The sequence below is a fragment of the Maniola hyperantus genome, chromosome 19 (genome assembly GCF_902806685.2).
Source record: "Maniola hyperantus chromosome 19, iAphHyp1.2, whole genome shotgun sequence".
In the NCBI taxonomy this organism is placed as follows: domain Eukaryota; kingdom Metazoa; phylum Arthropoda; class Insecta; order Lepidoptera; family Nymphalidae; genus Maniola; species Maniola hyperantus.
In genome coordinates this window covers 9,772,899-9,796,466 of record NC_048554.1, presented here as the reverse complement: position 1 = coordinate 9,796,466, position 23,568 = coordinate 9,772,899, and the positions used below count along the sequence as shown (strand labels likewise).

At 38.2% G+C, this 23,568-nt stretch overlaps 2 protein-coding genes across 3 annotated transcripts in view; one reads left to right on the top strand and one right to left on the bottom strand.

Annotated features, from left to right (window-relative positions):
* The window catches only part of LOC117991415 (protein split ends-like), an 87,866-nt gene that overhangs the window by 12,899 nt on the left and 51,399 nt on the right, over positions 1–23,568 (bottom strand). The gene's annotated exons all lie outside the window — the stretch shown is intronic.
* On the top strand, positions 670–21,867 carry LOC117991418 (pancreatic triacylglycerol lipase). Its single transcript, XM_034979011.2, has 8 exons — positions 670–1,264; positions 12,053–12,152; positions 13,011–13,159; positions 13,597–13,663; positions 15,632–15,825; positions 16,863–17,081; positions 21,337–21,490; positions 21,664–21,867. The coding sequence occupies exons 1-8, from the start codon at positions 1,207–1,209 to the stop codon at positions 21,725–21,727; spliced, it is 1,005 nt and encodes a 334-aa protein (XP_034834902.1). The 5' UTR covers positions 670–1,206; the 3' UTR covers positions 21,728–21,867.

Below are 23,568 nucleotides of genomic sequence, written 5' to 3'. Positions count from 1 at the left end.
CCGCCACTGGGAGGAACGTTTTTTTGGATCATGGTGGCTTTGGGAGATAACAGGTAATAAAAGGTGTAAATTTTTTTTACGTCAAAGTATGAAGTATATATTTTATATTTTCTTCAGACCTATTAGAAATCAGGTCATGCATTGCCAGATTCTAGTATCATGGCAATCCCCTGCCAGACACCCTTAAAGTTAAAAAATTTATACTTTGACATGACATGCAAAAAGAGGTGTTTTGTCTGTCTGTCTCAACTAAAACGATTGGACTGATTTAAAAAAAAATTAAAACGTGTTTAATCGAGATGGTTCACCTCCAGCGATTTCACTCCTATGGCAAATTAGGAAAGTGCTAACTTTACTTCTTGTCTACAATATAAAGGAAAGGTCTGTAAAAAATTCAACTTTTAGACTAGGGTTTGGGCTGGGCGTTAATGAGTCAGTGAGTGAGTGAGTTTTTTATGTAAGTACTTATATTAGTTCTTGATGATAATAATAATAAAGTTTTCTTAGGGCACTTTCTTAAAAAATACGTCATATTGAAAGATCTAAGTATTAGATGCTTGCATTACGCGAACGGAATCACAGGCATCGTCACTATCAAATCTATCATGGCATCAGATACAATAATTTTATTCTTATTTCTTACCAATTTATCTCTCAATAAGACGTCGAAGTAATCGATTCGACAGAGTGCTATTGCATACCGCGGTTCTATGGCTAATCTACCATTATCGGAGATAAAACAAAATAACAAAACAAATTATTTGCATAACATTCGGGTACCGTGAACGAGCGGTGCGATAGCAGAGACTTAGTCTTGAAAAATATCTTGAACGCTGAATAGATTGAAATTGAATTAAATTATTCGTGTTATTTATTTATGCTCGTCGTCGTTTATAAATAAAGGAGCTCCGAAGTAGACGCTTGAAGAAAAATTACGTATAGAACAATCTCATCTTATATAGAAGTGGATATCCGTGTGCGATTGCCGTGTTTTGAATAAGGCTTTTTTCTATGGGTTTCTTTACAGATTGCATACATACGAAATCTATATAAAAAAACTTTAATAATCGAAAAAGTTTTTTATCTGTTAATCGAAATGTGTACTGGTGCAGTGTATATTGGTGTACCAATTAATCTCGGATCAGATTTGTGATAAAATGTATGTGAAATATTTACCAATACGCGCGGAAAAGTGGATATTTTAAAATGTTTTGGACTATGCTCAACAACACAGCGACATGCCAATTGATGACTTTTTTTATTGGTGAGTAGTTTGACGAATTGTAATCTTAAAATGGTTATAAAGTGGAATTCTTTGACGATTCTAAATGTTTATTTGAATAAAAAATGATTCTTTTCTATTCTACCACAACTAGTTCTTGCTCCCACATAGCCTGCGAAATAAAATATAAATAAATATTGTAAAGGTTTTATAAAACTGCCATACCCTTCCACCGGCACCAAAAAGTATTATTATGGAACTATATTAACTCTTGTGTACATAATATATTCGGTAATAAATTAAATTATTTTTCAATTTTTAGTGTTTGTGTAACGAAGTCGGTTTTTATTTTTTTGTAATTAGATTTACAAGTTTAATAAAAGTCAAGTCGATATATTATATCGTGAAAATAACTGTGAATTCTAATAATACATCTTAGTCTTGCCTGAAATATAATGTTCAACGACCATTATGAACATAATTTTCAGAAAAAACTACCTTTTATGGGGTAATCCGCTTTCATCTTAGACTGCATCATCATCATCTCTTACCACCGCGATGAAATCGCAGGCAAGGGCTAACTTCAAGTAGAAAGAAATCAATTTATATCCTGAATTCAGGTCCGGAGTGTGCATGCAACATTTGCATTTCAGTATTTGAACCGTGAAAGTTCATCTCAATCGGTTCGGTGGTTATGGCGTGACCTGCGCAAAAGCAAATAAATAGACAAATTATTATAATAACTATTTCATAAAGTTGGAGTTATAATAATCTAACTTTGACTTTCTGATATTATTATCTAAGATACCTAAGTATTGTTATTTCAGCCGCCGCGCCGGGTCTTATGGACGCGAGATGGCAATCGTGGTGGGGACGCCCGGGGTATACCCGCACAGCCCCCGCGCTAACCTGGTTTAGGGCGGGTTACGTGCTGGTGTGCGGGGCGTCTCCCCCCCTCACAACCCTATTGCCATCTCTAACTGTCACGTACTACTGTAGGAACATTTATTTTACGAAAGTTGTCAAAGAATCCGAAGGACTTTTAAATCTGGGTTAGGTAGATAAAGAAACAATAAAAATAAAAATAACATTCTTGAAATTAGGTAGGTTGCAGAAATATTTCGTGATAATCTATAGTCTTATTACCTACTTACTAATCTTTATATATTTAAAAGGAAAAGCTGACTGACTGACTGACTAACTGATCCATCAACGCACAGCTCAAACTACTTGACGGATCGGACTGAAATTTGGGATGCAGATAGCTGTTATAACGTAGACATCTGCTAAGAAAGGATGTTTAAAAATTCAACCCCTGAGGGGGTAAAATAGGGGCTTGCAATTGTTATAGTCCACGTGGATTAAGTCGCGGCAATAAGCTAGTAAATTATAAAGACAGAGTCCGAATTTTATGAGTTTGTAACTTTGTATACAATGTGTAATCTCCGGAACTACTGCACCTATTTAAAAATACTAAGATATATTATTTCAGATGGACAATATGGACAAATCGGTTATATAATATTACTAGCTTATGCTCGCGACTTCGTCCGCGTGGACTACAAAAATTTCAAAACTCTATTTGAATTTCCAAAAATCCTTTCTTAGCGGATGCCTACGTCATAATAGCTATCTGCATGCCAAACTTCAGCCCGATCCGTCCAGTAGTTTGAGCTGTGCGTTGATAGATCAGTCAGTCAGTCAGTCAGTCACCTTTTCCTTTTATATAACCGTAGGTACCTATATGGCCCGGCTAAAGTCGGAACGAGTCGTTCCGGTTCGGTTTCTATCAAGTTACGAAAAGCAAGGCTATTTTGGCAAAAACTAAATAATTTAATTTTCGGAATCTAATAGTTAGTTTTTTTATAACATAACTAGCTTATAAAAAGTAGTTTTATGTTATAGATGTGCGCTAATAAATGATAACAGTTGATGTTTCAATTTGATACTGGCTACTCTTCTCGATATTTAGCCCGCATAGATGAAAATCGTTTGGAAATAATTACAAACCGGCCAAGTGCGTGGCGGGCCACGCGCAGTGTAGGGTTCCGTAGTCACAATCCTCGAAAAACAACTCCTTAACCTGTGAACCCTACTTAGCCATAAAAGTTTTCCTTTAAAATTGATCATATATACTACTGCTGTGAATTTTTTCACGTTACTATATACCTACTACCATTTGGCTGATAGAGGGGCGGACGGGGGACACTTGACTCTAATAAAAATTAGCACTTTAAAACATCATATTTTACAAACGGATCTAGAAATAGAAAAATGACGTTCCCACACCCATAGTATTTTACATAAAATACTATAATACTACTACTAATATATTACATAAAAGACCTATTCAACGATACCCCACACTATGGGGTAGACGAGAAAAAAAAATCATCCCCACTTTACATGTACCTAGCGGAGCTACCCTAAAAAAAATATTTACCAAAATTTTATTTCACTACTTTGTCGGCGTCCCATGCCAAATTACAGATTTCTGGCACTAATAGTCTCTGAGATTAACCGAGGACGGACGGACGGACATGGCGAAACTATAAGGGTTCCTTGCTTACTACGGAACCCTAACAAGAGCCTATTTAGCATTCGTAAAATTGCTTTTAAATCATTATAACTAGTTCAGAATTGCTTTTTATTATAAATTCTTTACGGTTTCAGCTATCTTAATGGTTTCAAATTAATACTGAATACTTAGATAGAACACTTAGGTCCTAAAACACAGTTGATGTTGTAATATTGCAACTACAGTGCAGTCTCAATATTAGGTAGTTCTCTTATTTTTTTAAACAATGCTGGATCCTTATTGTACATCTGTGTGTGTTATTATGTCAAGTAAGTAGCAAAGTGGATGTTTCATAATACTGGATAGTGGATACACAAATTACTTACATTTCTATCTTATGACGCCTATTAGGTACCTATATTTATAATCACACGATCCACGCATATTATTACGATTCATATTGAGGATATTGGCCGTGCCGCAAGTCGCAGCTAAAATTATTATTGATTGGGCAACATAGACTTATCAATGTTGAGTGCTGCAAGTTTGAGAGAGGATTCCTGATAAGGACAATAAGGGAACTTTATAATTTTTAAATCGGCTCTAATCTTTTCTGGTGACGTCTATTGGTTGATGATGATGAGTAACTACCCTACCGGCAGACGTGTCTCATAGTGTTCCGATACGATACTGCATAGAATTATGTTTGCAGCTCAGAGACGGATATAAACTACTTTTTATCCCAGAGTTCCCACGGAATTTAAAAAAAACCAAATCCACGCGGACATCAGCTATCTATATATATGTATTATAAAGAATAAATAGAACAACCTAGAATGCATTTAGCCGTAATAATAATAATATGCTCCACCTCTTATCGGTAATCACTGACTCGCCTCTTATTCGCATCCGCAAGGGTGGCCCAACATACCTACACTTAGCTTTTAAGATCCTTCAACAAGTCACGCTTTCCATTGATCAAAACTTACAAAGTTACAACCCTTTAAACGATTTGTAAGATTTCCAGTTTCAAACAAACTCATTCGCTGGGCTAACTTTACTATACAACTAGCTTATGCCCGCAACTTCGTACGCATTGGACTACACAAATTCCAACCTATTTTACCCCCTTAGGAGTTGAATTTTCAAAAATCCTTTCTTAGCAGATGTCTTTGTTATTGTTTTAATAGCTATCTGCACTGCATGCCTTTCAGCACGATCCATCTAGTAGTTAGAGTTGTGCGTTGTTAGATTAGTCAGTCAGTCAGCTTTTCCTTTTATGTATCTAAGTATGTAGTGAAATAAAGAGTACCTACTTGTTATTTAGAGACGTATGAAGTAGATTGTATGCACTTAAATAAATGTTTACAGACTACTTGTCATGCTACAACTATGTTTGTTTGCGGAATGAAGGACTCGCTAAGGTTTATTCAATTAAATCGCGTGTCGACTGCAATTATTATTAATCTAATGTAACAACAATCTATTAATTTACTCTGGTAATTGTAATACAGTATAGTACCAACTACTTGACCAAAATACCTACTAAGTACTCATAGTTATTTGAATAATTACTTTGTCTTCTTCATAGTCAAACCTGTTAGAAGCCGCTAAAATAAATTTTGTTAGAGATCCTTTCCCAAAGGGCAAATGGAGCCCTGTAAGTTACGGCGATTACGCACTGCACTTCCGTCGTCCGAGTTCTATCCGTCATCCGTGAGAATATCAGCGATTATCTATGAAATAATATGTCATAAGCTCCCATACAAAACAAACACAAAACGTATTTTCACGGACTCGGGTCGGATGAGTGCGTAGCCGCCGTTAATGTCAATCTTAGAGCCTCAATAGCTCAATCGGTAAAGGAGTGGACTGAAAACCGAAAGGTCGACGGTTCAAAACCCGCGCGTTGCACTATTGTGGTACCTACTCCTAGCACAAGCCTGACGCTTAGTTGGAGAGGAAAGGGGAATATTAGTCATTTAATATGGCTAATATTCTTTAAAAAAAAAAACTACTGTTTGTCCATCTGTCACTTAACAAAATATTAGATTCGCGAAACACATTTTGTATTTGACTGTACATAAACGCCTCAGTATTTTACTGTCGCGGTCGAGTTGACTATCTAAAAAATTAATAAAATTGCAAAGCGGCAACTTGTGAGATTATTTCGGTCTAGGTGTCTCATGTCGCCCAAGTCATTTCTGTAGGAATTAAATTTACTTATTATTTTTATGATTTAGTAAATAAGAGACTTTTGATTAAAAAATAAACTTGGAGTGTATTCACTATTAATATACAATTTTCAAGATGACAATTTTGACACACTACATTGACATTGACAGATCTACAAAAGACAAGTCTCTTTAATCACTTGTCGTAGACAAGGTGCGTTCACTTTAGACTCTGGCTTCCATCATCCTGTCCTGAACGCACACCCATAGCCGAGGAGCAGAAGGTATGCTTGGCAAGAGGCAGCCCTTTGGTTAGTACATCAGCGACCATTGCATCAGTGCCCTTGTAATTGATGGTAACCTCGCCACTGGACACCTTTTCCCTTATGAAGTGGTACCTCACATCAATATGCTTGCTCCTGGAGTGATAAACGTCATTACCTGAAAGTCTAATGGTGCTTTGATTATCACAATAAACTATAAGAGGTTGAATTGCTATGAAGGACCGCAATTCAGCATCCAACTGTTTGAGCCATAGGCCCTCTTGAATGGCTGAGGTCAATGACATGTATTCAGCCTCTGTCGATGACAATGCAACGGTTAGTTGTCTTTTTGAGTTCCAAGTAACCGCTGAACCCTGAAATAAGAAGACATAGCCGGTACAAGATCTTCTGTCTTCTGGGTTCGATGCCCAGTCTGCATCACAGTACCCAGTGATATAATCTTCATTTGATTTAATGTAATTTAGCTTCATGTTTATAGAGCCTTTCAAATATCGCATCACTCTTTTAAGAGCTATCCAGTGTTCTTTAGTAGGCTTATTATTGAAACGACTCAGTGTGTTCACAGCATAACTTATATCTGGTCTTGTACCTTGAGATAAATACAATAAGCACCCCACTGCTTCATGATAAGGTATATTAGTGAGTATTTCACTGTCATCCTTTGCAGGTATCAATTTTGAGCTTGTATCACATGGGGTATTCACTGGTTTGCAGTCCGACATGCCAAATCTTTGTAACATTCTTTCAATGTATAAGGACTGATCTAATTGTAATTTTTGTTTATCTCTATGAATCCTTAAACCAATGCAATGTTTAGCCTCACCTATATCCTTCATGCTGAACGTTTCAGTTAATTTATTTCTTATAAAATGTAGAGTTTCTTCACAATTATAAAAACATAGCAGGTCATCTACATACACTGCTATGTAAAATATATCATTATCTCTTTTTACCAAATAATAAATGCAAGGATCCACTTTGCTTCTTAAAAGTCCAATATCAATCAACACATTATTCAATTTTTTGTTCCATTGCCTGCTGGCTTGCTTGAGTCCATAAATTGATTTAATTAAATGACATACTTTGTTACCTTCTTGTTCATACAGAGGTGGCTGACACATATAAATTTCCTCTTCTACATCGCCTTGCAAAAAGGCTGTAACAGCATCCATTTGATGAATTTTTAGCTCATATTTAACAGCCAGGCTCATTAAATATCGGAGGGAGGAATAGCGAATAACTGGAGCAAATACTTCTTGATAATCTATGTTTTTCCTCTGTTTATAGCCTTTTATAACAAGCCTTGCTTTATATCTTGTTATTTCCCCATTTTCATTAGTTTTAGTTTTAAAAATCCACTTACATGGTATGGCTTTCTTTCCCACTGGAAGGTCCACAAGTACCCATGTATTATTCTTTATTAAAGATTCATATTCAACGTCCATGGCATTCTTCCATTGTGGAGCCTGGTCGCTCTGCAAAGCTTCTTCAGTACTTTGTGGGTCACTATCTAAAACACTCATAGCCATTTCATTATTAAAACACATAAGTGATAAGGGGCTGTCATCATTCTGCTTTTGCTTGCGAGTCCGGACTGTTACATGACTCATGGATGTCCTGGGTGTGATGGGTGATATGCTACTATCAGACGTACAGTCAGTAAAGTCAGGGTTGTACTCATCATCTTTGGAGTCATCATAGCTAGTGGATAAGTTGGGTTCTGCAGCTTCTGAGGCAGTTGAAGTGGACGGTAAGTTTGGAGATTCAGATGTAAGTATGATATCAACCTTATTATAATTCTTTTCAATAGGTTTTACACTCTCAGATACCTTAGCGGAGCTTTCAATAAACACAACATCTCTACTCATTATCACACGCTTAGCTTTAGGATTATATAACCTGTAACCTTTAGTTGTATTGCTGTAGCCGACAAAGATCATTTCACTGGATTTTGAGTCCCATTTCAACCTGCGCTCCTTCGGTATATGTACCATTGCCTTGCAACCAAAGACCCGTAAGTGGCTAATATCTGGCTTAAATCCTGTCCATTTTTCATAGGGAGTTATGCCTGCAAGTGCACGAGACGGAGAGCGATTTGTTATGTATGCTGCAGTTAAGATTGCTTCTGCCCAGTACTCCTTCTGTAAACATGCGTTAAACAACATACATTTAGCCCTTTCTATTAGTGTTCTATTCATTCGTTCTGCTCTCCCATTTTGCTCTGGTGTATACGGATTACTAGTTTGATGAGTAATACCAGAGTCCTTCAGAAATTTTTCAAATGAACGATTGACATATTCCCTGCCATTATCGGACCGGAGTATCTTAATAGATTTATTTAATTCATTTTCAACACTGCTTTTAAATTCTTGAAACTTTTTTAAGGCTTCGCTTTTGTTGGCTAAAGTATAAACAAACACTTTACCTGAATAATCATCGACAAAAGTTATAAAGTACCTGGCACCTCCTAGCGACAGTGTCTCCATCGGACCGCAAATGTCAGAATGGATCAGTTCTAGCAAATCATTTGCTCGGGAACCAACATGCTTGAAAGGTTGCCTGGTTTGCTTGCCTTGAAGGCACGGTGTACATAATACATCTTCTTTCTGCTTTGTCAAGTTAATACCAAGTGCACAGTCTTGTAATTTGTACAAGTCATTAAAATTCAAATGAGCCAATCTTTGATGCCAAAGAAAATTAGAATTATCTGTGACAGCAGAAAAACCTCTAGATTCACTTGTGTTGAGTTTATAAGTCCCATTAAAACAATTGGCTGTTGCAACAATTACTTCTTTGTCGTTCAAAATCCGGCAGCCATTATTAGAAAACTCAATTTTACAACCATTTTCAATTATTTTGCTCACTGATAATAAATTGGTTGCTAAATCAGGTACATAAAATACATTATTTACCTTAATCTTGTTGGATGAACCATTAGTTCCCGGGATGGTTATAGTGGTACTTCCACACAATTCGACTTTGAGCACCTTGTCATCTGCTATACGTACATGAGATTGACTCGGCAAACATACATCTGATAGCCATTCCTTATGTTTGGTCATGTGTACAGATGCTCCGGAGTCTATGTACCAACTATGTTCATCGTTGACTGAAACGGCTGAAAATGCAGCTACAAAACCACTGTTATTACTCTTATTTTCAGATTTTCTGTCCTTATTTCTACAAAATTTACTAATATGGCCAAATTTATTGCAATTATAGCAACGTGGACCCTTGGATTTGCCTTTATTACTACTATTGTTCTTAATATTCTGAGATTTAGAGATATAAAATGCTGCAGATGATGATGGTTTTACATCTTGCAAAATTTTTGTTTTAACAGCATCAGCGGAGATAGTAATGCCTGAGCTTTCTAAGGCCATGAGCATAGGCTTATACGTGTCGGGTAGGCCCGCTAATAGAAGTGTGCCTAGCCATTCATCATCGATTTTGAAATTAATGCTACGCAGCTTATGCGCAGTCGACATTATTTTATTGACATAATCTTCGATGCTGTTACTATTATCCAATGTAGTAGTTATAAGTGTTTTTAACAATCCAACTTTTCTCGTTAGGCCGGAATCACTAAAAGCTTTAGATAAATTGTCCCATACCTGCTTAGCGGACGTGCATTCTTCGATGTGCACGTAGTTTATGGGGTCGACGAGCAAAATTATTTTTGATCTTGCCTTTTTATCCTTTAATGGGTCCACTTGCTTGCCCGTGATACACTCCCAGAGTTCTTCATGTTCCAAGTAAGTTTGTACAGCGAACTTCCATGTCGAATAATTATCTCTGCCGCTTAATTTCTCAATGCTAAATGAGTTATTACTTATCAACGACATTTCGAAAAATAATTACTTTGTGCCGTGTACAAAATCACGTTGGCAAAAATTTTTATCTTTATGAATCTTTGAAATCTTTACACTTCGTGTTTCGTGTTGTGTTCGTGTGAACCACGCTCTGCTACCATGTAGGAATTAAATTTACTTATTATTTTTATGATTTAGTAAATAAGAGACTTTTGATTAAAAAATAAACTTGGAGTGTATTCACTATTAATATACAATTTTCAAGATGACAATTTTGACACACTACATTGACATTGACAGATCTACAAAAGACAAGTCTCTTTAATCACTTGTCGTAGACAAGGTGCGTTCACTTTAGACTCTGGCTTCCATCAATTTCCTTAGCCTGTAAGTCGATTCCAGAAAACCTGCATCAATAATAATAATTATTCCAATCGCAATTGTTGCGGTTGGCTAAATTATACCTACGCTTACCTATAAAAATATATGCTCGAGTAAGCACAATATGTGTGTAATAAGATAACATTGTATGTAAATACCTACTAAACTCTAAAGGAACTATCACTCTGCTAAGTTATTTCCAATTGTTCTTTTGGCCCTCGACCATTACGATAATAAAATAAAAATAACTAAGTAGGTACCTACTTACATGTTACACACCATAATTTTGTTATGTAGGTACAAGGTAGGTACATTTTTATCTCCGCCGTGAGAGCCGTGATATCTAGTCCCGCAAACTGCTAATGCGCGTGGCCGCAGTTTTAGTGACGTCAGCATTTTAGACTGAAGTTTCGAGCTGATTGTATATTTTTTTACTTAAATATACGTCAAATGACGTCATTTAGATGTTAATGAGACATGGTTCAAGCACAATAGCAATTTGTAATAAAGTCAGGGGTTCGATCCCGGGTACGCACCTCTAACTTTTCGGAGTTATGTGCGTTTTAAACAATTAAATATCACTTGCTTTAACGGTGAAGGAAAACATCGTGAGGATACTTGCATATCTGAGAGTTCTCCATAATGTACTCAAAGGTGTGTGAAATCTGCCTATCCACATTTGGCCAGGCGTGGCAAACTAAGGCCTAAACTTTTCTGCCTGCACCGACGCGACACGATTCCCACTGCACCGATTCAGGACACGAAGATTCACGAGGAATTTTATGTATTGATATACCTAATATTATAATGCATATAATATTTTATCTGTAGATAGGTAGGTATTACATGTAAAGTACCTTATTACTTCGATCGGCGGCATGTATTCGGTGTCTAGTACTTAGGTTACAAAATGTATGAGCAGAGTGCCTTCCGACGTGGATGCGCGTTAGAATGTTTTCCGATAGGTAGACAGTTTTCTGATGCGGCCAGTCTAGGTGCTAGGTAATGTACAGACCGTTCACTATAATTTTTCCCCTGACGTTATGTTGGTATCATTGCAAACCCTAGATTCTAAGGAATAAAGCAAACAAAGCAATGGTGCCAACATGACGGCAGGGGTGCGTAACGCACGACAGAGTGCGGAAACCAACCCAGAGCGAAGATGACGGCAGGGGAAAAATTATAATGAACGGCCTTCATTACGTTATGTTTTTGTTCTGGGCCTATGGCGCACAACTGTGGGGTAGTGCATGTGACTCCAGCCTCAACATATTACAGAGAATGCAAAATATAATTTTACTTTCGATCGCTAACACGCCGTGGTTTATAACAAATGAAGAACTCCATCAGAACCTGAACGTAATATCAATAAAGGAGGAAGTTCGGGGGCTAGCGAAACGCTACAAAGAACGGCTACTGATGCATCCGAATCCACTAGCCACCAGGCTCTTAATTGAGGACTACCCGAGACGCCTAAAGAGAAAATGTATTCTCGACCTCGCTTCTTGATAGGCAATAAAGAGTTGAGTGCTAGCTCCTAAAGAGGAGCAGCCGCTACAAAACAATATCCTACACCTAATTTGCTAAAAGTCCTCGGACTGATCGCAAATCACAAAATTAAAAAAAAAAAAAAATATATGTTTTTGTTTCCATGCTTTCAGGCATCACTCAAGTGTGCTTCATGCCAGCGCCGGTGGGCGATTGTGACACCTGTTGCCCAAGAGACGATGTCATCGACATTCAATATAAACTTTTCACTAGGTACGTAGAGAAGGGTCACCCGCGCTTGCCCGCACCGGGTTAGCGCGAGAGCTATGCGGGTGGGACATACCTCCCCGATTGCCGTCTCAACCTGTCGCATACTATACTTTAACGGCGCACTAAGGAAATGTTATGAGAAATTTCAAGGATCTTTGTATTTAAAAACGTAAATCCACATAGATCTATAATACTCTAGTATAAATATTATTACATAAATACACGGCAGAAAGTAATGTACATTGGCCTTTACAATGACATTTCGGCTTTGTAGAGCGTTGTCTCTGTCACTCATACCTATATGACGTTTTGTCGGTCTCAACGACAATGCTTTACAAATCCGCTATCTCCTTCAAAGGTCGATGTAAATAATAGGTACATTATTTTCTGGCGCGTACCTACTGTTTACTATTTTATAGGTGAGATGAGATGCTGGGTTCAATAAAGTTTGAACGCCATGCTTGGCAGGATAATTGTGATAGTACCTACCTAATTCTTAAGACTCTTGTAAATAATATGCATGTGCCATAATTCTAGCAAAATAAATGATTATTCATCATCATCATCATCAACCGATAGACGTCCACTGCTGAACATAAGTCTCTTGTAGGGCCTTCCACACGCCACGGTCTTGCGCCGCCTGAATCCAGCGGCTCCCTGCGACTCGTCTAATGTCGTCCGTCCACCTAGTAGAGGGGTCCTCCAACGCTGCGTCTTCCGGTGCGAGGTCGCCATTCCAGCACCTTGGGACCCCAACGTCTATCAGTTTTATGAACTACATAATTATGTGCCCTGCCCATTGCCACTTCAGCTTCGCAACCCATTCATGATTATTATTATGATTATATTTTCTTTTTCTAGGGAAAATCCAATTTACCACGATTCCATCATACCGGGGGACAAAAGAGCGTTATATGCAACGCGTTTCAGTACATCAAGACCCACAGTCATTTATTTATATGGATTCTCTGAAGCCGTCACAGGAGCAAGCACTACAATGTTGAAAAGTGGTGAGGTTAAGGTTAAAAAAGTCATTTAGAAGTTTTCAAAGACCCCCAATGGAATTGCGGTTTGCACAGCATCTTTTACAGTCCGCACATTAAAGCGCATAAAATCTACCATTTTGTTTGATTTTAAGAATTTTGTGTGCCCAGTGACACTCGCGCCTATACTCGTGTGCTCGCGCCATAGAGATTATCAAAACATCGATGTATCAAAACGAATCTAATGACTTATCATTTATCAAAATCGGTTGACCCATTGAGTTAGCAGCGGTCAGGTTACAGGTCAACACATAACCCTCCTTTTGGGTTTCGCCACAGTCGGATAATCCGTTGTTATATCGCTATGGTAATCTATCGATCTGTAAAGATATGAAATTGTTCTTTTCTCCTGTTCTCAAAAACATAGTTCCGTTATAGTGCTAACTAACAGTATTTTCTTTCAGCGTTTTTACGTAATGGTGATTACAACTTTATTGCTGTGGATTGGTCCCGACTTATCGTGTTTCCATGGTAAGTATAGTATGCGACTGTTTGAAATAGCAATCGGGGAGGGAATGCCCCGCACACCTGCACAACCCCCGCGCTAACCCGGTGCGGGCGAGCGCGGGTGACGTGCGGGTGTGCGGTGCATCCCACCACCTCATACCCAGATTGCCATCTCAACCTATAGATACATATAGATTACATATTCGAGATCAAATTCAACGCATATCAAGTCTCATTGACCGCACAGGTTAACCGTCCCGACTCAAACTTAAGCGTTTTAAACCAAGTCCCTTGTTTACAGCAAAGCTTGAAGCAATGAGGTCAGACTTAGTACAAGTTTGTTCCACTACGACATCGAGGATCCAAAAACTACATAATTATAAGGTCAAAGTGAATTAACCTAAGCCCTAAACTACCTATCTTGTTTAAAGCTCAAGTTCGTCCATAAATATACAGGCAGACTTAGCGAGATGAAAATCGACTTTACGGCCCACTTGCACAAGTCAGTTGAATTGATTTAGTTAAATTTAATAATGATGAAATGATTTAGTTAAATTTTGACAAGCATTAAAAATTTTAACTATAAAAATCATTTAAAGTGTCCTTGTGCAAGTGGGCCTAAAACAGAGAAAACGATAGCTATTTGTGTTACAAGGGCCTAAAGTGATATTTTGTTCCCCGAGGGCGTTATTTTGAATTCAGAGCGATGCAATGGAGCCTATAGTAAAATCCTGAGCGTAGCCAGGAGTTCAATATACGCCGCCTGAGAGCAAATATTTTGACCCCGATTGACACACGCACTATTTTTCACCACTACTACCACGATGAGAAAAAACAAAACATACTAAAGCACGAACGCGAGCCAATGAGAAGAAAGAAAGTACAAACTCCCATGAGAGCAACGTGGAGTTTTGTTCCCGCTATCCCCGATCGAATCGAAATCTACCAGCGTTATCGAAATGTACAAACTCGAACTAGGTGCTAGTATACCTGACCTAAACAGGCTTCCCATTACGAGACTGGCGCGGGATAAATTATTCATCTCAACAATTATGCACAAACATTAACGTATTTTCCACTCGGCTTAAGATGAGCTTTGCGTTCTGATCGTTTGTTTAAGATGCCGTGAAGCGCTTGATTAGAATTAGATTAGTACAATTCATCATACCTACCTTCACGAACCTTTATTACTTAATCTATCCATGAAAAGAAGTTACTCGTACTATAGCGCTCTCTCTGTCACGTACATAAATAAATAAATAAAGCCTTTATTACTGAATTTACATTTAACAATTAATTTAAATCTCGTTCCTTTGCGATCAGCGCGTCTTCTGACGCAAAGGCCCCCTCCAGGTTTTTCCATGAGTCTGTTTTGTTCTTCTCTTGTCCATAGTGACCCCGCTGTTTGCTTTATATCGTCTACTCAGCGCTTCCTTTCCCCTTTCCGCTTTGCCCTCTGTCTGTCTGTCTTTTTGCCCCTGGCTGCCGTGGGGGCCTGAGACCAACACCCTCCAGGGTACAAGCCAAAGAAAAATAATCCAGATAATACTAAGAAGATTCCAAAAAAGACAAAAAAATCTACATAGCCACACTATTAATACCTTATCATTACGAACGCCAGAAAAACTACATGAGCTAGAATTGTTTTTGAAGAATATCTCTGTCACGTAATCCTATACAAATGACAGAGCCAAAAAAATCTCAGAGGGCGCAAACCCTTTTGAGCCACCATGTTTTCAAAAAAACATTCGAAATTCAATTTGGAAATGTTTCCAAAAAACATTAGAACTTCAATTCGCAAACATACTTACTTAGTTTCGTTTGTGAACCATTTTAAGGCACCAACTGGTGGTTCAAAATGGCTCAATCAATCAATCAATCAATCTGTTATTTGCTATTTAGGCCATGGGTCTCTCTCACTCACGATATGATAGTTTAAACGCTAAAGAAGATTTTTTTGTAAGTAAGACATTCGGCTGCTTTTCCTTCAAGGTACATATCAGCAGTAAGAAACACAAGATACATGGGAATGAGGTTAGCAGATTTTGTAGAGTTCTTGAACTCTACTGGCGTGCCAGCAAAATATCTGCATGTTATCGGATTTTCATTAGGAGCGGAGGCTGCCGGGTTTGCAGGCAAGATCCTCCAGTCTCGTGATGGGAAACTAAAACTGGGAAGAATCACAGGTAAGACCTTTTATTACTTGAAGAATTCTCAGTACTAGCCAAGCGCGGATCAACTGTCGTGGGCACGATGGGCATGCCCACGATCCTAATAGACTTGTGACGTCACACTTTCACGGTCTACTGAAGTCGAAGCTTGAATTTGTAATTTAAGTAAGCACCTAAATAAAACTTATTGTAAGCTATATTATGCCTCGGAGAGCATGGAAAGCCGTCAGTACTGCTTCTGATCTTTCTCCGATCGTGTGGAATTACCGTCCCGTGAGTGCCATAGGGGCATAGCCATAGGGAGTGAGTACGATTTCAGTCCTTATTTTAATGGTAAACCCTATTTTTGACATGACAATTGACACATAGAGCAAAAATGGCGAGTGAGAACTTAAAATATGAAAACAATAAAGGTCATTGTACAGCGCTACATTTTTATTGCTTACTAGCTGCCCTGGCGAACTTCATACCGCCTAACAGTCGATTCTTTAATTTTTTTTAATAGTTTAATTTTTTCTCTCCGTAAGAACCATCCTCGTACTTCAAGGAATATTATAAAAAAAGAATTAGCGAAATCGGTTCAGCTGTTCTCGAGATTTGCGATCAGCAACACATTTAGCAATTCATTTTTATATATAGAGATCTGCAATATGCTCAATCCATTGTAGAATCTTATTGTCAGTCTATCACAAAGCGGTGAAAATCTAGTGGTTAAGACGTCGTCGGCCTCCTCTTTCGAGGGTCCGAAATTCGATCACTCTGATCCGGGGACATCGATGTCCGGGGCATACAAAGTTTCAGCAGTATACTTTTTAAAATATAAAATTGTACGGTGGTACGGAATCCTTCGTGTGCGAGTATGACTCATACTTGAACGATTTTTTATTTAAACTAGCTTATGCCTGCGACTTCGTCTGCGTGGACGTCACAAATTTTGAACCCCTATTTTACACCCATAGGGTTGATCTTTATCTATGAGACCAGTCAGTCAGTCAGTCAGTCACCTTTTTCTTTTATATATAATATATAGATATACTTTCCTCTTCTTAAAGGATTGGATCCGGCGTATCCAGGTTATAATTTGGGCGGCCAAGAAAACCATCTTGCTAGAGGAGACGCTATATTCGTGGACGTGCTTCACACAAACCCTGGGATCTTTGGGTTTCCTGATCCGATTGGGGACGTGGACTTCTACCCGAACTCCGGGCAGTGGATCCAGCCTGGATGCTGGTTCGATGAGCTCGTGAAGAATAGAGAGCTCAGTTATTTTTGTAAGTACATTCAGTGCCCGTCATGTACATTCGGAGGGGTTTGGACATTTATCTTGGAGATAGATACTGAGAAGCCAAAGAATATATTATTTACGGGCACTCTAATATTTTGTTATTCCGTACAAAATTTTATCAAAATATTATGTAGTTTAAAAAAAACTGGCCAAGTGCGAGTCAGGCTCGCGCAATGAGGGTTCCGTACTACGGAAAAAGGAAAAAACGGAACCCTTATAGGATCACTTTGTTGTCTGTCTGTCTGTCAAGAAACCTACAGGGTACTTCCCGTTGACCTAGAATCATGAAATTTGGCAGGTAGGTAGGTCTTATAGCTGGCATTAGGGGATAAATCTGAAAACTGTGAATTTGTGGTTAACTCACACAAAAAAAAATTAATAGTGGTCATAAACTAATAATTAGGATTTTCAATTTTCGAAGTAAGATAACTATATTAAGTAGGGTATCATATGAAAGGGCTTCCATAGTGCATTCTAAAACAGATTTTTATTTATTTTTATGCATCATAGTTTTTGAATTATCGTGCAAAATGTCGAAAAAATACGACTATAGTACGGAACCCTCGATGCGCGAGCCTGACTCGCACTTGGCCGGTTTTTTATATCATTGCCGCTGTAGGCCGCAGAAGCCGCAGTATCGCTGTGATTATCGTTGAAGTTAGTGGCGCTCGGCCCGCGGCAATGCCGGCGAGTAACATCCGCAGCTTTGTTGTGTGCCGCGAATGCCGTGGGCTGGTGTGGATCCACCGTAATGAATCAGCTGCTTACATTTTCTTCTGCCGGTGGCCATATTTTTTGCAAACTAGCATGAATTAAACTGTTTCAGTTGGTTAGGCCATATTGTTGACTAGCTTATGCTCGCGACTTTGTCCGCGTGGACTACACAAATTTCAAACCCCTATTTCACCCCCTTAGAGGTTGGCCTACATGAATTACTTAAATATTATACTGATCATACTCTAGAATAGGACAATAATACATTAAGGGGTAAAGGATTGGACTGAAAACCGAAAGGTCGACGGTTCAAACCCCGCCAGTTGCACTATTGTCGTACCTACTCCTAGCACAAGCTTATGACAAAACTGATTCTTCCAACATCAATGGATCATACAATGTTGATAATAGGTTATTGCTCAAGGATATTTGGTACACCCTAACTAAGCCCATTTCTTAAATGTCAATGCTTGCCCTTTATTGTTTTGGGAACAAAGATTCAACCCTCTGCTTCGCGTTTAAACCGATCGATGCTCTGACGTCACGGATGCTGGGAGCGAAGGACAAAAGAGTAACGATTACTTTTTTTCCCTAAAGGTAGTAATATAACGTTATTGTGAAAACGATTTACGTTGTTACGTAAATCGAGAATAACGTGACAAGATTTTTAACATTGAAAACGATGAGCGGTGTTGATATGTGGATAGAAAAATGGTTTGATCTATTTTTTGACCCAATATTTTAGCTTTATTTGTTGTGACTTGTGATGGGTAGGTAGTGGGTAAAAAAAAGATTTTAAATTAGTTCAGCTAGTACAGTAGGTTCGTAAATAGGTCGGGTTAACTTATAGGTTGCATTGCATCAAATACTTGGCTAGCACGTACCTAGGTACTTTAACTCATCGAATTAATCCATTTGCGCAGAAATGCGTTTTATGCGTGTTAACGCATATGATGCAAGACATTATGCTGAGCTGTACACCCATTTGGAGTGGTGTCACAGATGAAAATGTTACATTTCTACTTTGTTTTTATCTGTGACACCAACAAAAAAGCGTTTTCTTTCTTTCTAAACTTAAATAAGTAGGTACAACCAACTTTTGCCTTGCGGTATGCAATATTTTACGATAGGATATACGATTCCAAAATTATAAATGAAATATAATTTCTACTTAATAATTGTTATAATGTCAAGGAAGAGAGATTATTTTATCAAACCGGTGAACTACTCGGCTTACGTCCGAAGATTGATCGCCACGTCCAAATGTCAATGAAGATTGGTTACCTCAGAGTACAAGATGAATGTTAGGTACTGCCTGAATCTCCCCAAATGCCGATTGCTCCCTCAAGTAGGTTTGAGATTATGTATAGCAATGTTTGAGATTAAGGGTTATGTTCACAGAATTCGTGTGGGTTATGTTGTACCTAGATACTGTTAGATTTATGAATTCCTTCGATATAAATAACTAAGTAGTTGATTTTAGTGGTCTTAAGATTATAAGTAACTGTATGTTATTACATAAAGTATACTTTCTAGTAAAATGATCAAAGTGATAATAAAATGTAAGAACTGCTTTCAAATCCACTTAGTTTAGAAGATACAAAAGAATACACAGATAACCGTGGATTGCGACTTATCTAATTAGGTACCTGCCTATACAAAACTAGTTGATAGACTTCGTCCGCGTGGATTTCGGTTTTTAAAAATCCCATGGGAACTCTTTCACTTTTCGGGATAAAAAGTAGCCTATGTCACTCTACAGGTCTTTAACTATATCAATGCAGTTTTAGAATTACAGGTAAAGCCCTTTCATATGATACCCCAATTGGTATAGTAATCTTACTTTGAAAGTCGAAAATGTCTATTTTGTACATGAACACATTTAAATTTTTTTTTGTGATGTAATTACAAATTCATGGTTTTTGGATTTTTTGCTTTACTTGTGCTATGCTATAAGACCTACCTACCAACCAAATATCACGATTATATGTCAACGGGAAGTACCCTATAGGTTTTCTTGACAGACACGACAGACGACAGACAGACAACGAAATGATGCTATAAGGGGTTTTTTCCTTTTGAGGTACGGAAACCTAAAAATAAAGTTTGAATCCAAAACTTAGCCAGTTATTTGAAAGATTGGAATGCATATTCACGAAAGTTATCTAAGTATTACCTAAGAAAGCAACTATTCAGAAACGTATTGAAATTTGGACAAAACGTTCTAGTTTTGGATAGGAGCCAATTGGTACGCCAGTTTGCTTACAATATCACAATGCTAACGGATCTCATGTTTTGGCGTTTCCAGAGATAAATCTTTAAACGGCATGAACAGATTATGCCTAGTTACTAGTCTGCCCTTTTAGGCAACTCATTTGGGATATACCTACAATCTACATAATATGTTAGTTCATGTTACACACCTGTATGTTTTACCCACGTAGCTTTTATTCATTAAAAAATCGGTCCAGTGCGAGTCGAGACTCGCGCACCGAGGGTTCCGTACCACAGTCGTATTTTTTCGAAATTTTTCACGATAAATCAAAAACTATTATGCATAAAAATAAATAAAAATCTTCTTGTTCTATAAGACCTACCTACCTACCAAATTTCATGATTCTTGACAAATAATAATAATAATAATTTGTAAAAAAAAAAATTTGAAATTCCAAGACAAACTTTGGAGAATACTGCTGATACTGCTACTAAACTTCGGAGCGCATACTTTATTTCCATTATACCAACTTTCGGAAAGTTTCATCGTATTATTTGCATGCTGAGATGTTTTATTATTTCTTTTTAACTGAGAAAAGTCATTAGACATAATCAGACGACTGCGGATTTCGCGCTAATGGCTTGCGCTTTGCATGGAAATTTTATTTCTGAACCCTTATCGTTCTGAGAGGAGACCCATTCTCAATAGTGGACCTGCAATAGATTGAGATGAAGGAAGAACTCTTTGGCTTACTTTAAGGGCATTTTTAAAGTGATTAGTCATCATCATCATCATTATGGTCAACCCATCGCCGGGTCTGAGCACGGGTCTCCTCTCTGAAAGAGAAGGGTTTGGTCATACTACTCTGGCCAATTGCGGACTGGCAGATGAACATTATGAAAAACTCTCAGGCATGTAGGTTTGTTCATAATGTTTAATTCGCCGTTAAAGCAAGAAGTTATACAGGTGCGTGCCCGGGGCCGAATTCCCGACCTCCCAAATATAATATCATACATTTGTTTTAATTCAGCAGATACAAGTTAGCCCTTGACTGCAATCTCACCTGATGGTAAGTGGTAAGGTCTATGATGGAAGCGGGCTAACCTAGAAGGGGTATGGCAGTTTTTATTAAACCCATGCCACTTTGGTTTACACGGCATCGTACCGGAACGCTAAATCGCTTGGCGGCATGGCTTTATCGGTAGGGTGGTAACTAGCCAAGACCGAAGCCTCCCACCAGACCAAAGTACCGTCGTAACTACCTAGGCTATATCATGGCTCACTAGTGATTAAAGTAATACTAATTTTTCAGATGGCTGCAGTCACAACCGTGCTTGGAGGTTGTATGTGGAATCTATTGGGAACCCTAGAGGATTCCCGGCAACGCTATGTAGGGACTGGACAAGCGCGACAGCATCTTGTAGCTTTGAGGTTGACGGTTATATGGGCTTCGGAGCTGAGTTACCGTAAGTAGGCATTATAATACTACTTAGCACAGTTCACGACAGTTATTGAACTTCTTACTAAACGTCGAGGCTTTCACGTCACTGGCAGGCGTCAAATGTTAGTACATTTCGTGGGTGTAAAGGTAAAAATCATTAATAGTATTTTTAAATAACCAGATCATTTTTATTTTCAGGGCAAAAGGCAAAATGTATTTGCTGACGAACGATAAGCCACCGTTCGCTAGAAATGGACCCTAGAGATAAGAAACTAATCATAAAGTATTAAATTCTCATTGTAGTCAAATATTTTAAGTACCTACCTAATTGTAATAATAAGTATTTAAATCGAATTAACATAATTATCGTTTCGTTAACAATAAAGTCTCAGTTGTCTAGTCTGAAAACTCAATTATTTCCTTGTCACCTTGAGGCTTATAAATGTTCCGAGATGGCTCCGATTTTAGCAAATAGGTAGGTATAGTACTACTTCTAGCTACTAACTTCACTAGTGATTCTGGAGTGGACACAAACACACATAAGTAGGTACTTTTAGCTGAAGGAAAATCTTAAGTGTAAGGGCATAGCCATAAAACGAGTAAAGAACAAAGGCTTTAAACCCACTGTAAAGCTCCGGCTACACGCTCCGCACTGCACAGGCAAGACTGAGAACTGCGCAGTCCAATCTCAAGCCGACCATTGCTCCAGCGGCGGTTTTTTCCGTCCACACACACGCACTTAGCTGTGCAAACTGGCTAGTATCTTGTGTAGATAAGCTCATAGGCAAGACTAAGCGTGTAGCCGGTCCCAGCCAGAGCTCTGAGTTTTACGATTGAGGTACCTAAATGACGGACCGACGGACGGCGACGGAGCGAGCGGTCACTAAACGCCGAATTCAAACTACTTTTAGTTACCTATTATGATTTGGACTTTTGCATCTCTAAGGTTGAAATCTATAGAGCGCACTTTGACTTTAAGAATAAGAATAAGAGAGCTTACTTTTGACTCTATAGATCTCAGTCTCAGAGGTAAAGCCGATTTACCGAGCAAGCATGTGATTTTTTCAGAGCAGCTTACCATTAAGACTTGATAAATATTACGTTGTACTGTATCCTAGGGTTTCCTGTAGTTGCTGTAACATATCGAAAGAAAGATCGAGTAGTTTGCGCAGAATTAATCCTTCATACTTCATACCAACCTTTTAGCGTACCTACTCGTAGCTAGTGTATATCCCTATTGATGACCCAAACTTATACGTATAACCACGGAACAGAAAACTGTTCCGTGCGTATAACTTTTACCAGTTTCTGAAAAATTTCAGTTTTTGAAATACCTGGGCTTTTTGCCAGGTTCCTACAATTTTTCTCCCAACTTCCTAGTAGTTAGCCTTGCTTACGCAAATGTTGTTACGAAACATTGGGTGTGTCTGCAGATATATCTACCGTATTTCAGCAGTAGACTTTAAGTAACCTAAAAAAGTACCTACTAGCTATGATGTCCGCGACTACAATTTCGTCCGCGTGGACTTAGGTTTTTAAAAATTCCGTGGGAACTCTTTGATTTTCCGGGATCAAAAATAGCCTACCCTGGGATGCAAGCTGTAACAAACATAAAAAATCGGTTAATTAAACGGATGGGCCGTGAAAAGCTAACAGACAGACAGACAGGCGGACAAGCGGACACACTTTCGCATTTGTAATATGTATTAAAGTATGGATATGGGTTATTTTAATTTCATAAGGTCTCTTAGAAAAAATTTATAAGGGCTTGGAGAAGAATATAGTTTCGGCTACCCATCACAAATCGAGTAAATCTCCATCGCCTGCTTAGTAACTCTAAGTTTTTTATAAGTCCTATAGGCGACCATGTCTCGGATACATTATAATAATTATTATGTCAGCACCGAATTCAACGCAATAAATAAAATTCTGATTCTAGTTTCAGGCTTGTTTAACCAGGCTCTATTCTACCAACCTAGTTTTGATAACTTTGTTCCACCAATAGCAGATAGTGGTGGAAAAAATTGGATCGAACATGGTTTTTATCGAAACAAGAACAATCCAATATGGGTTATACTTTTTCTCTTTACTGCAAACGCTCGA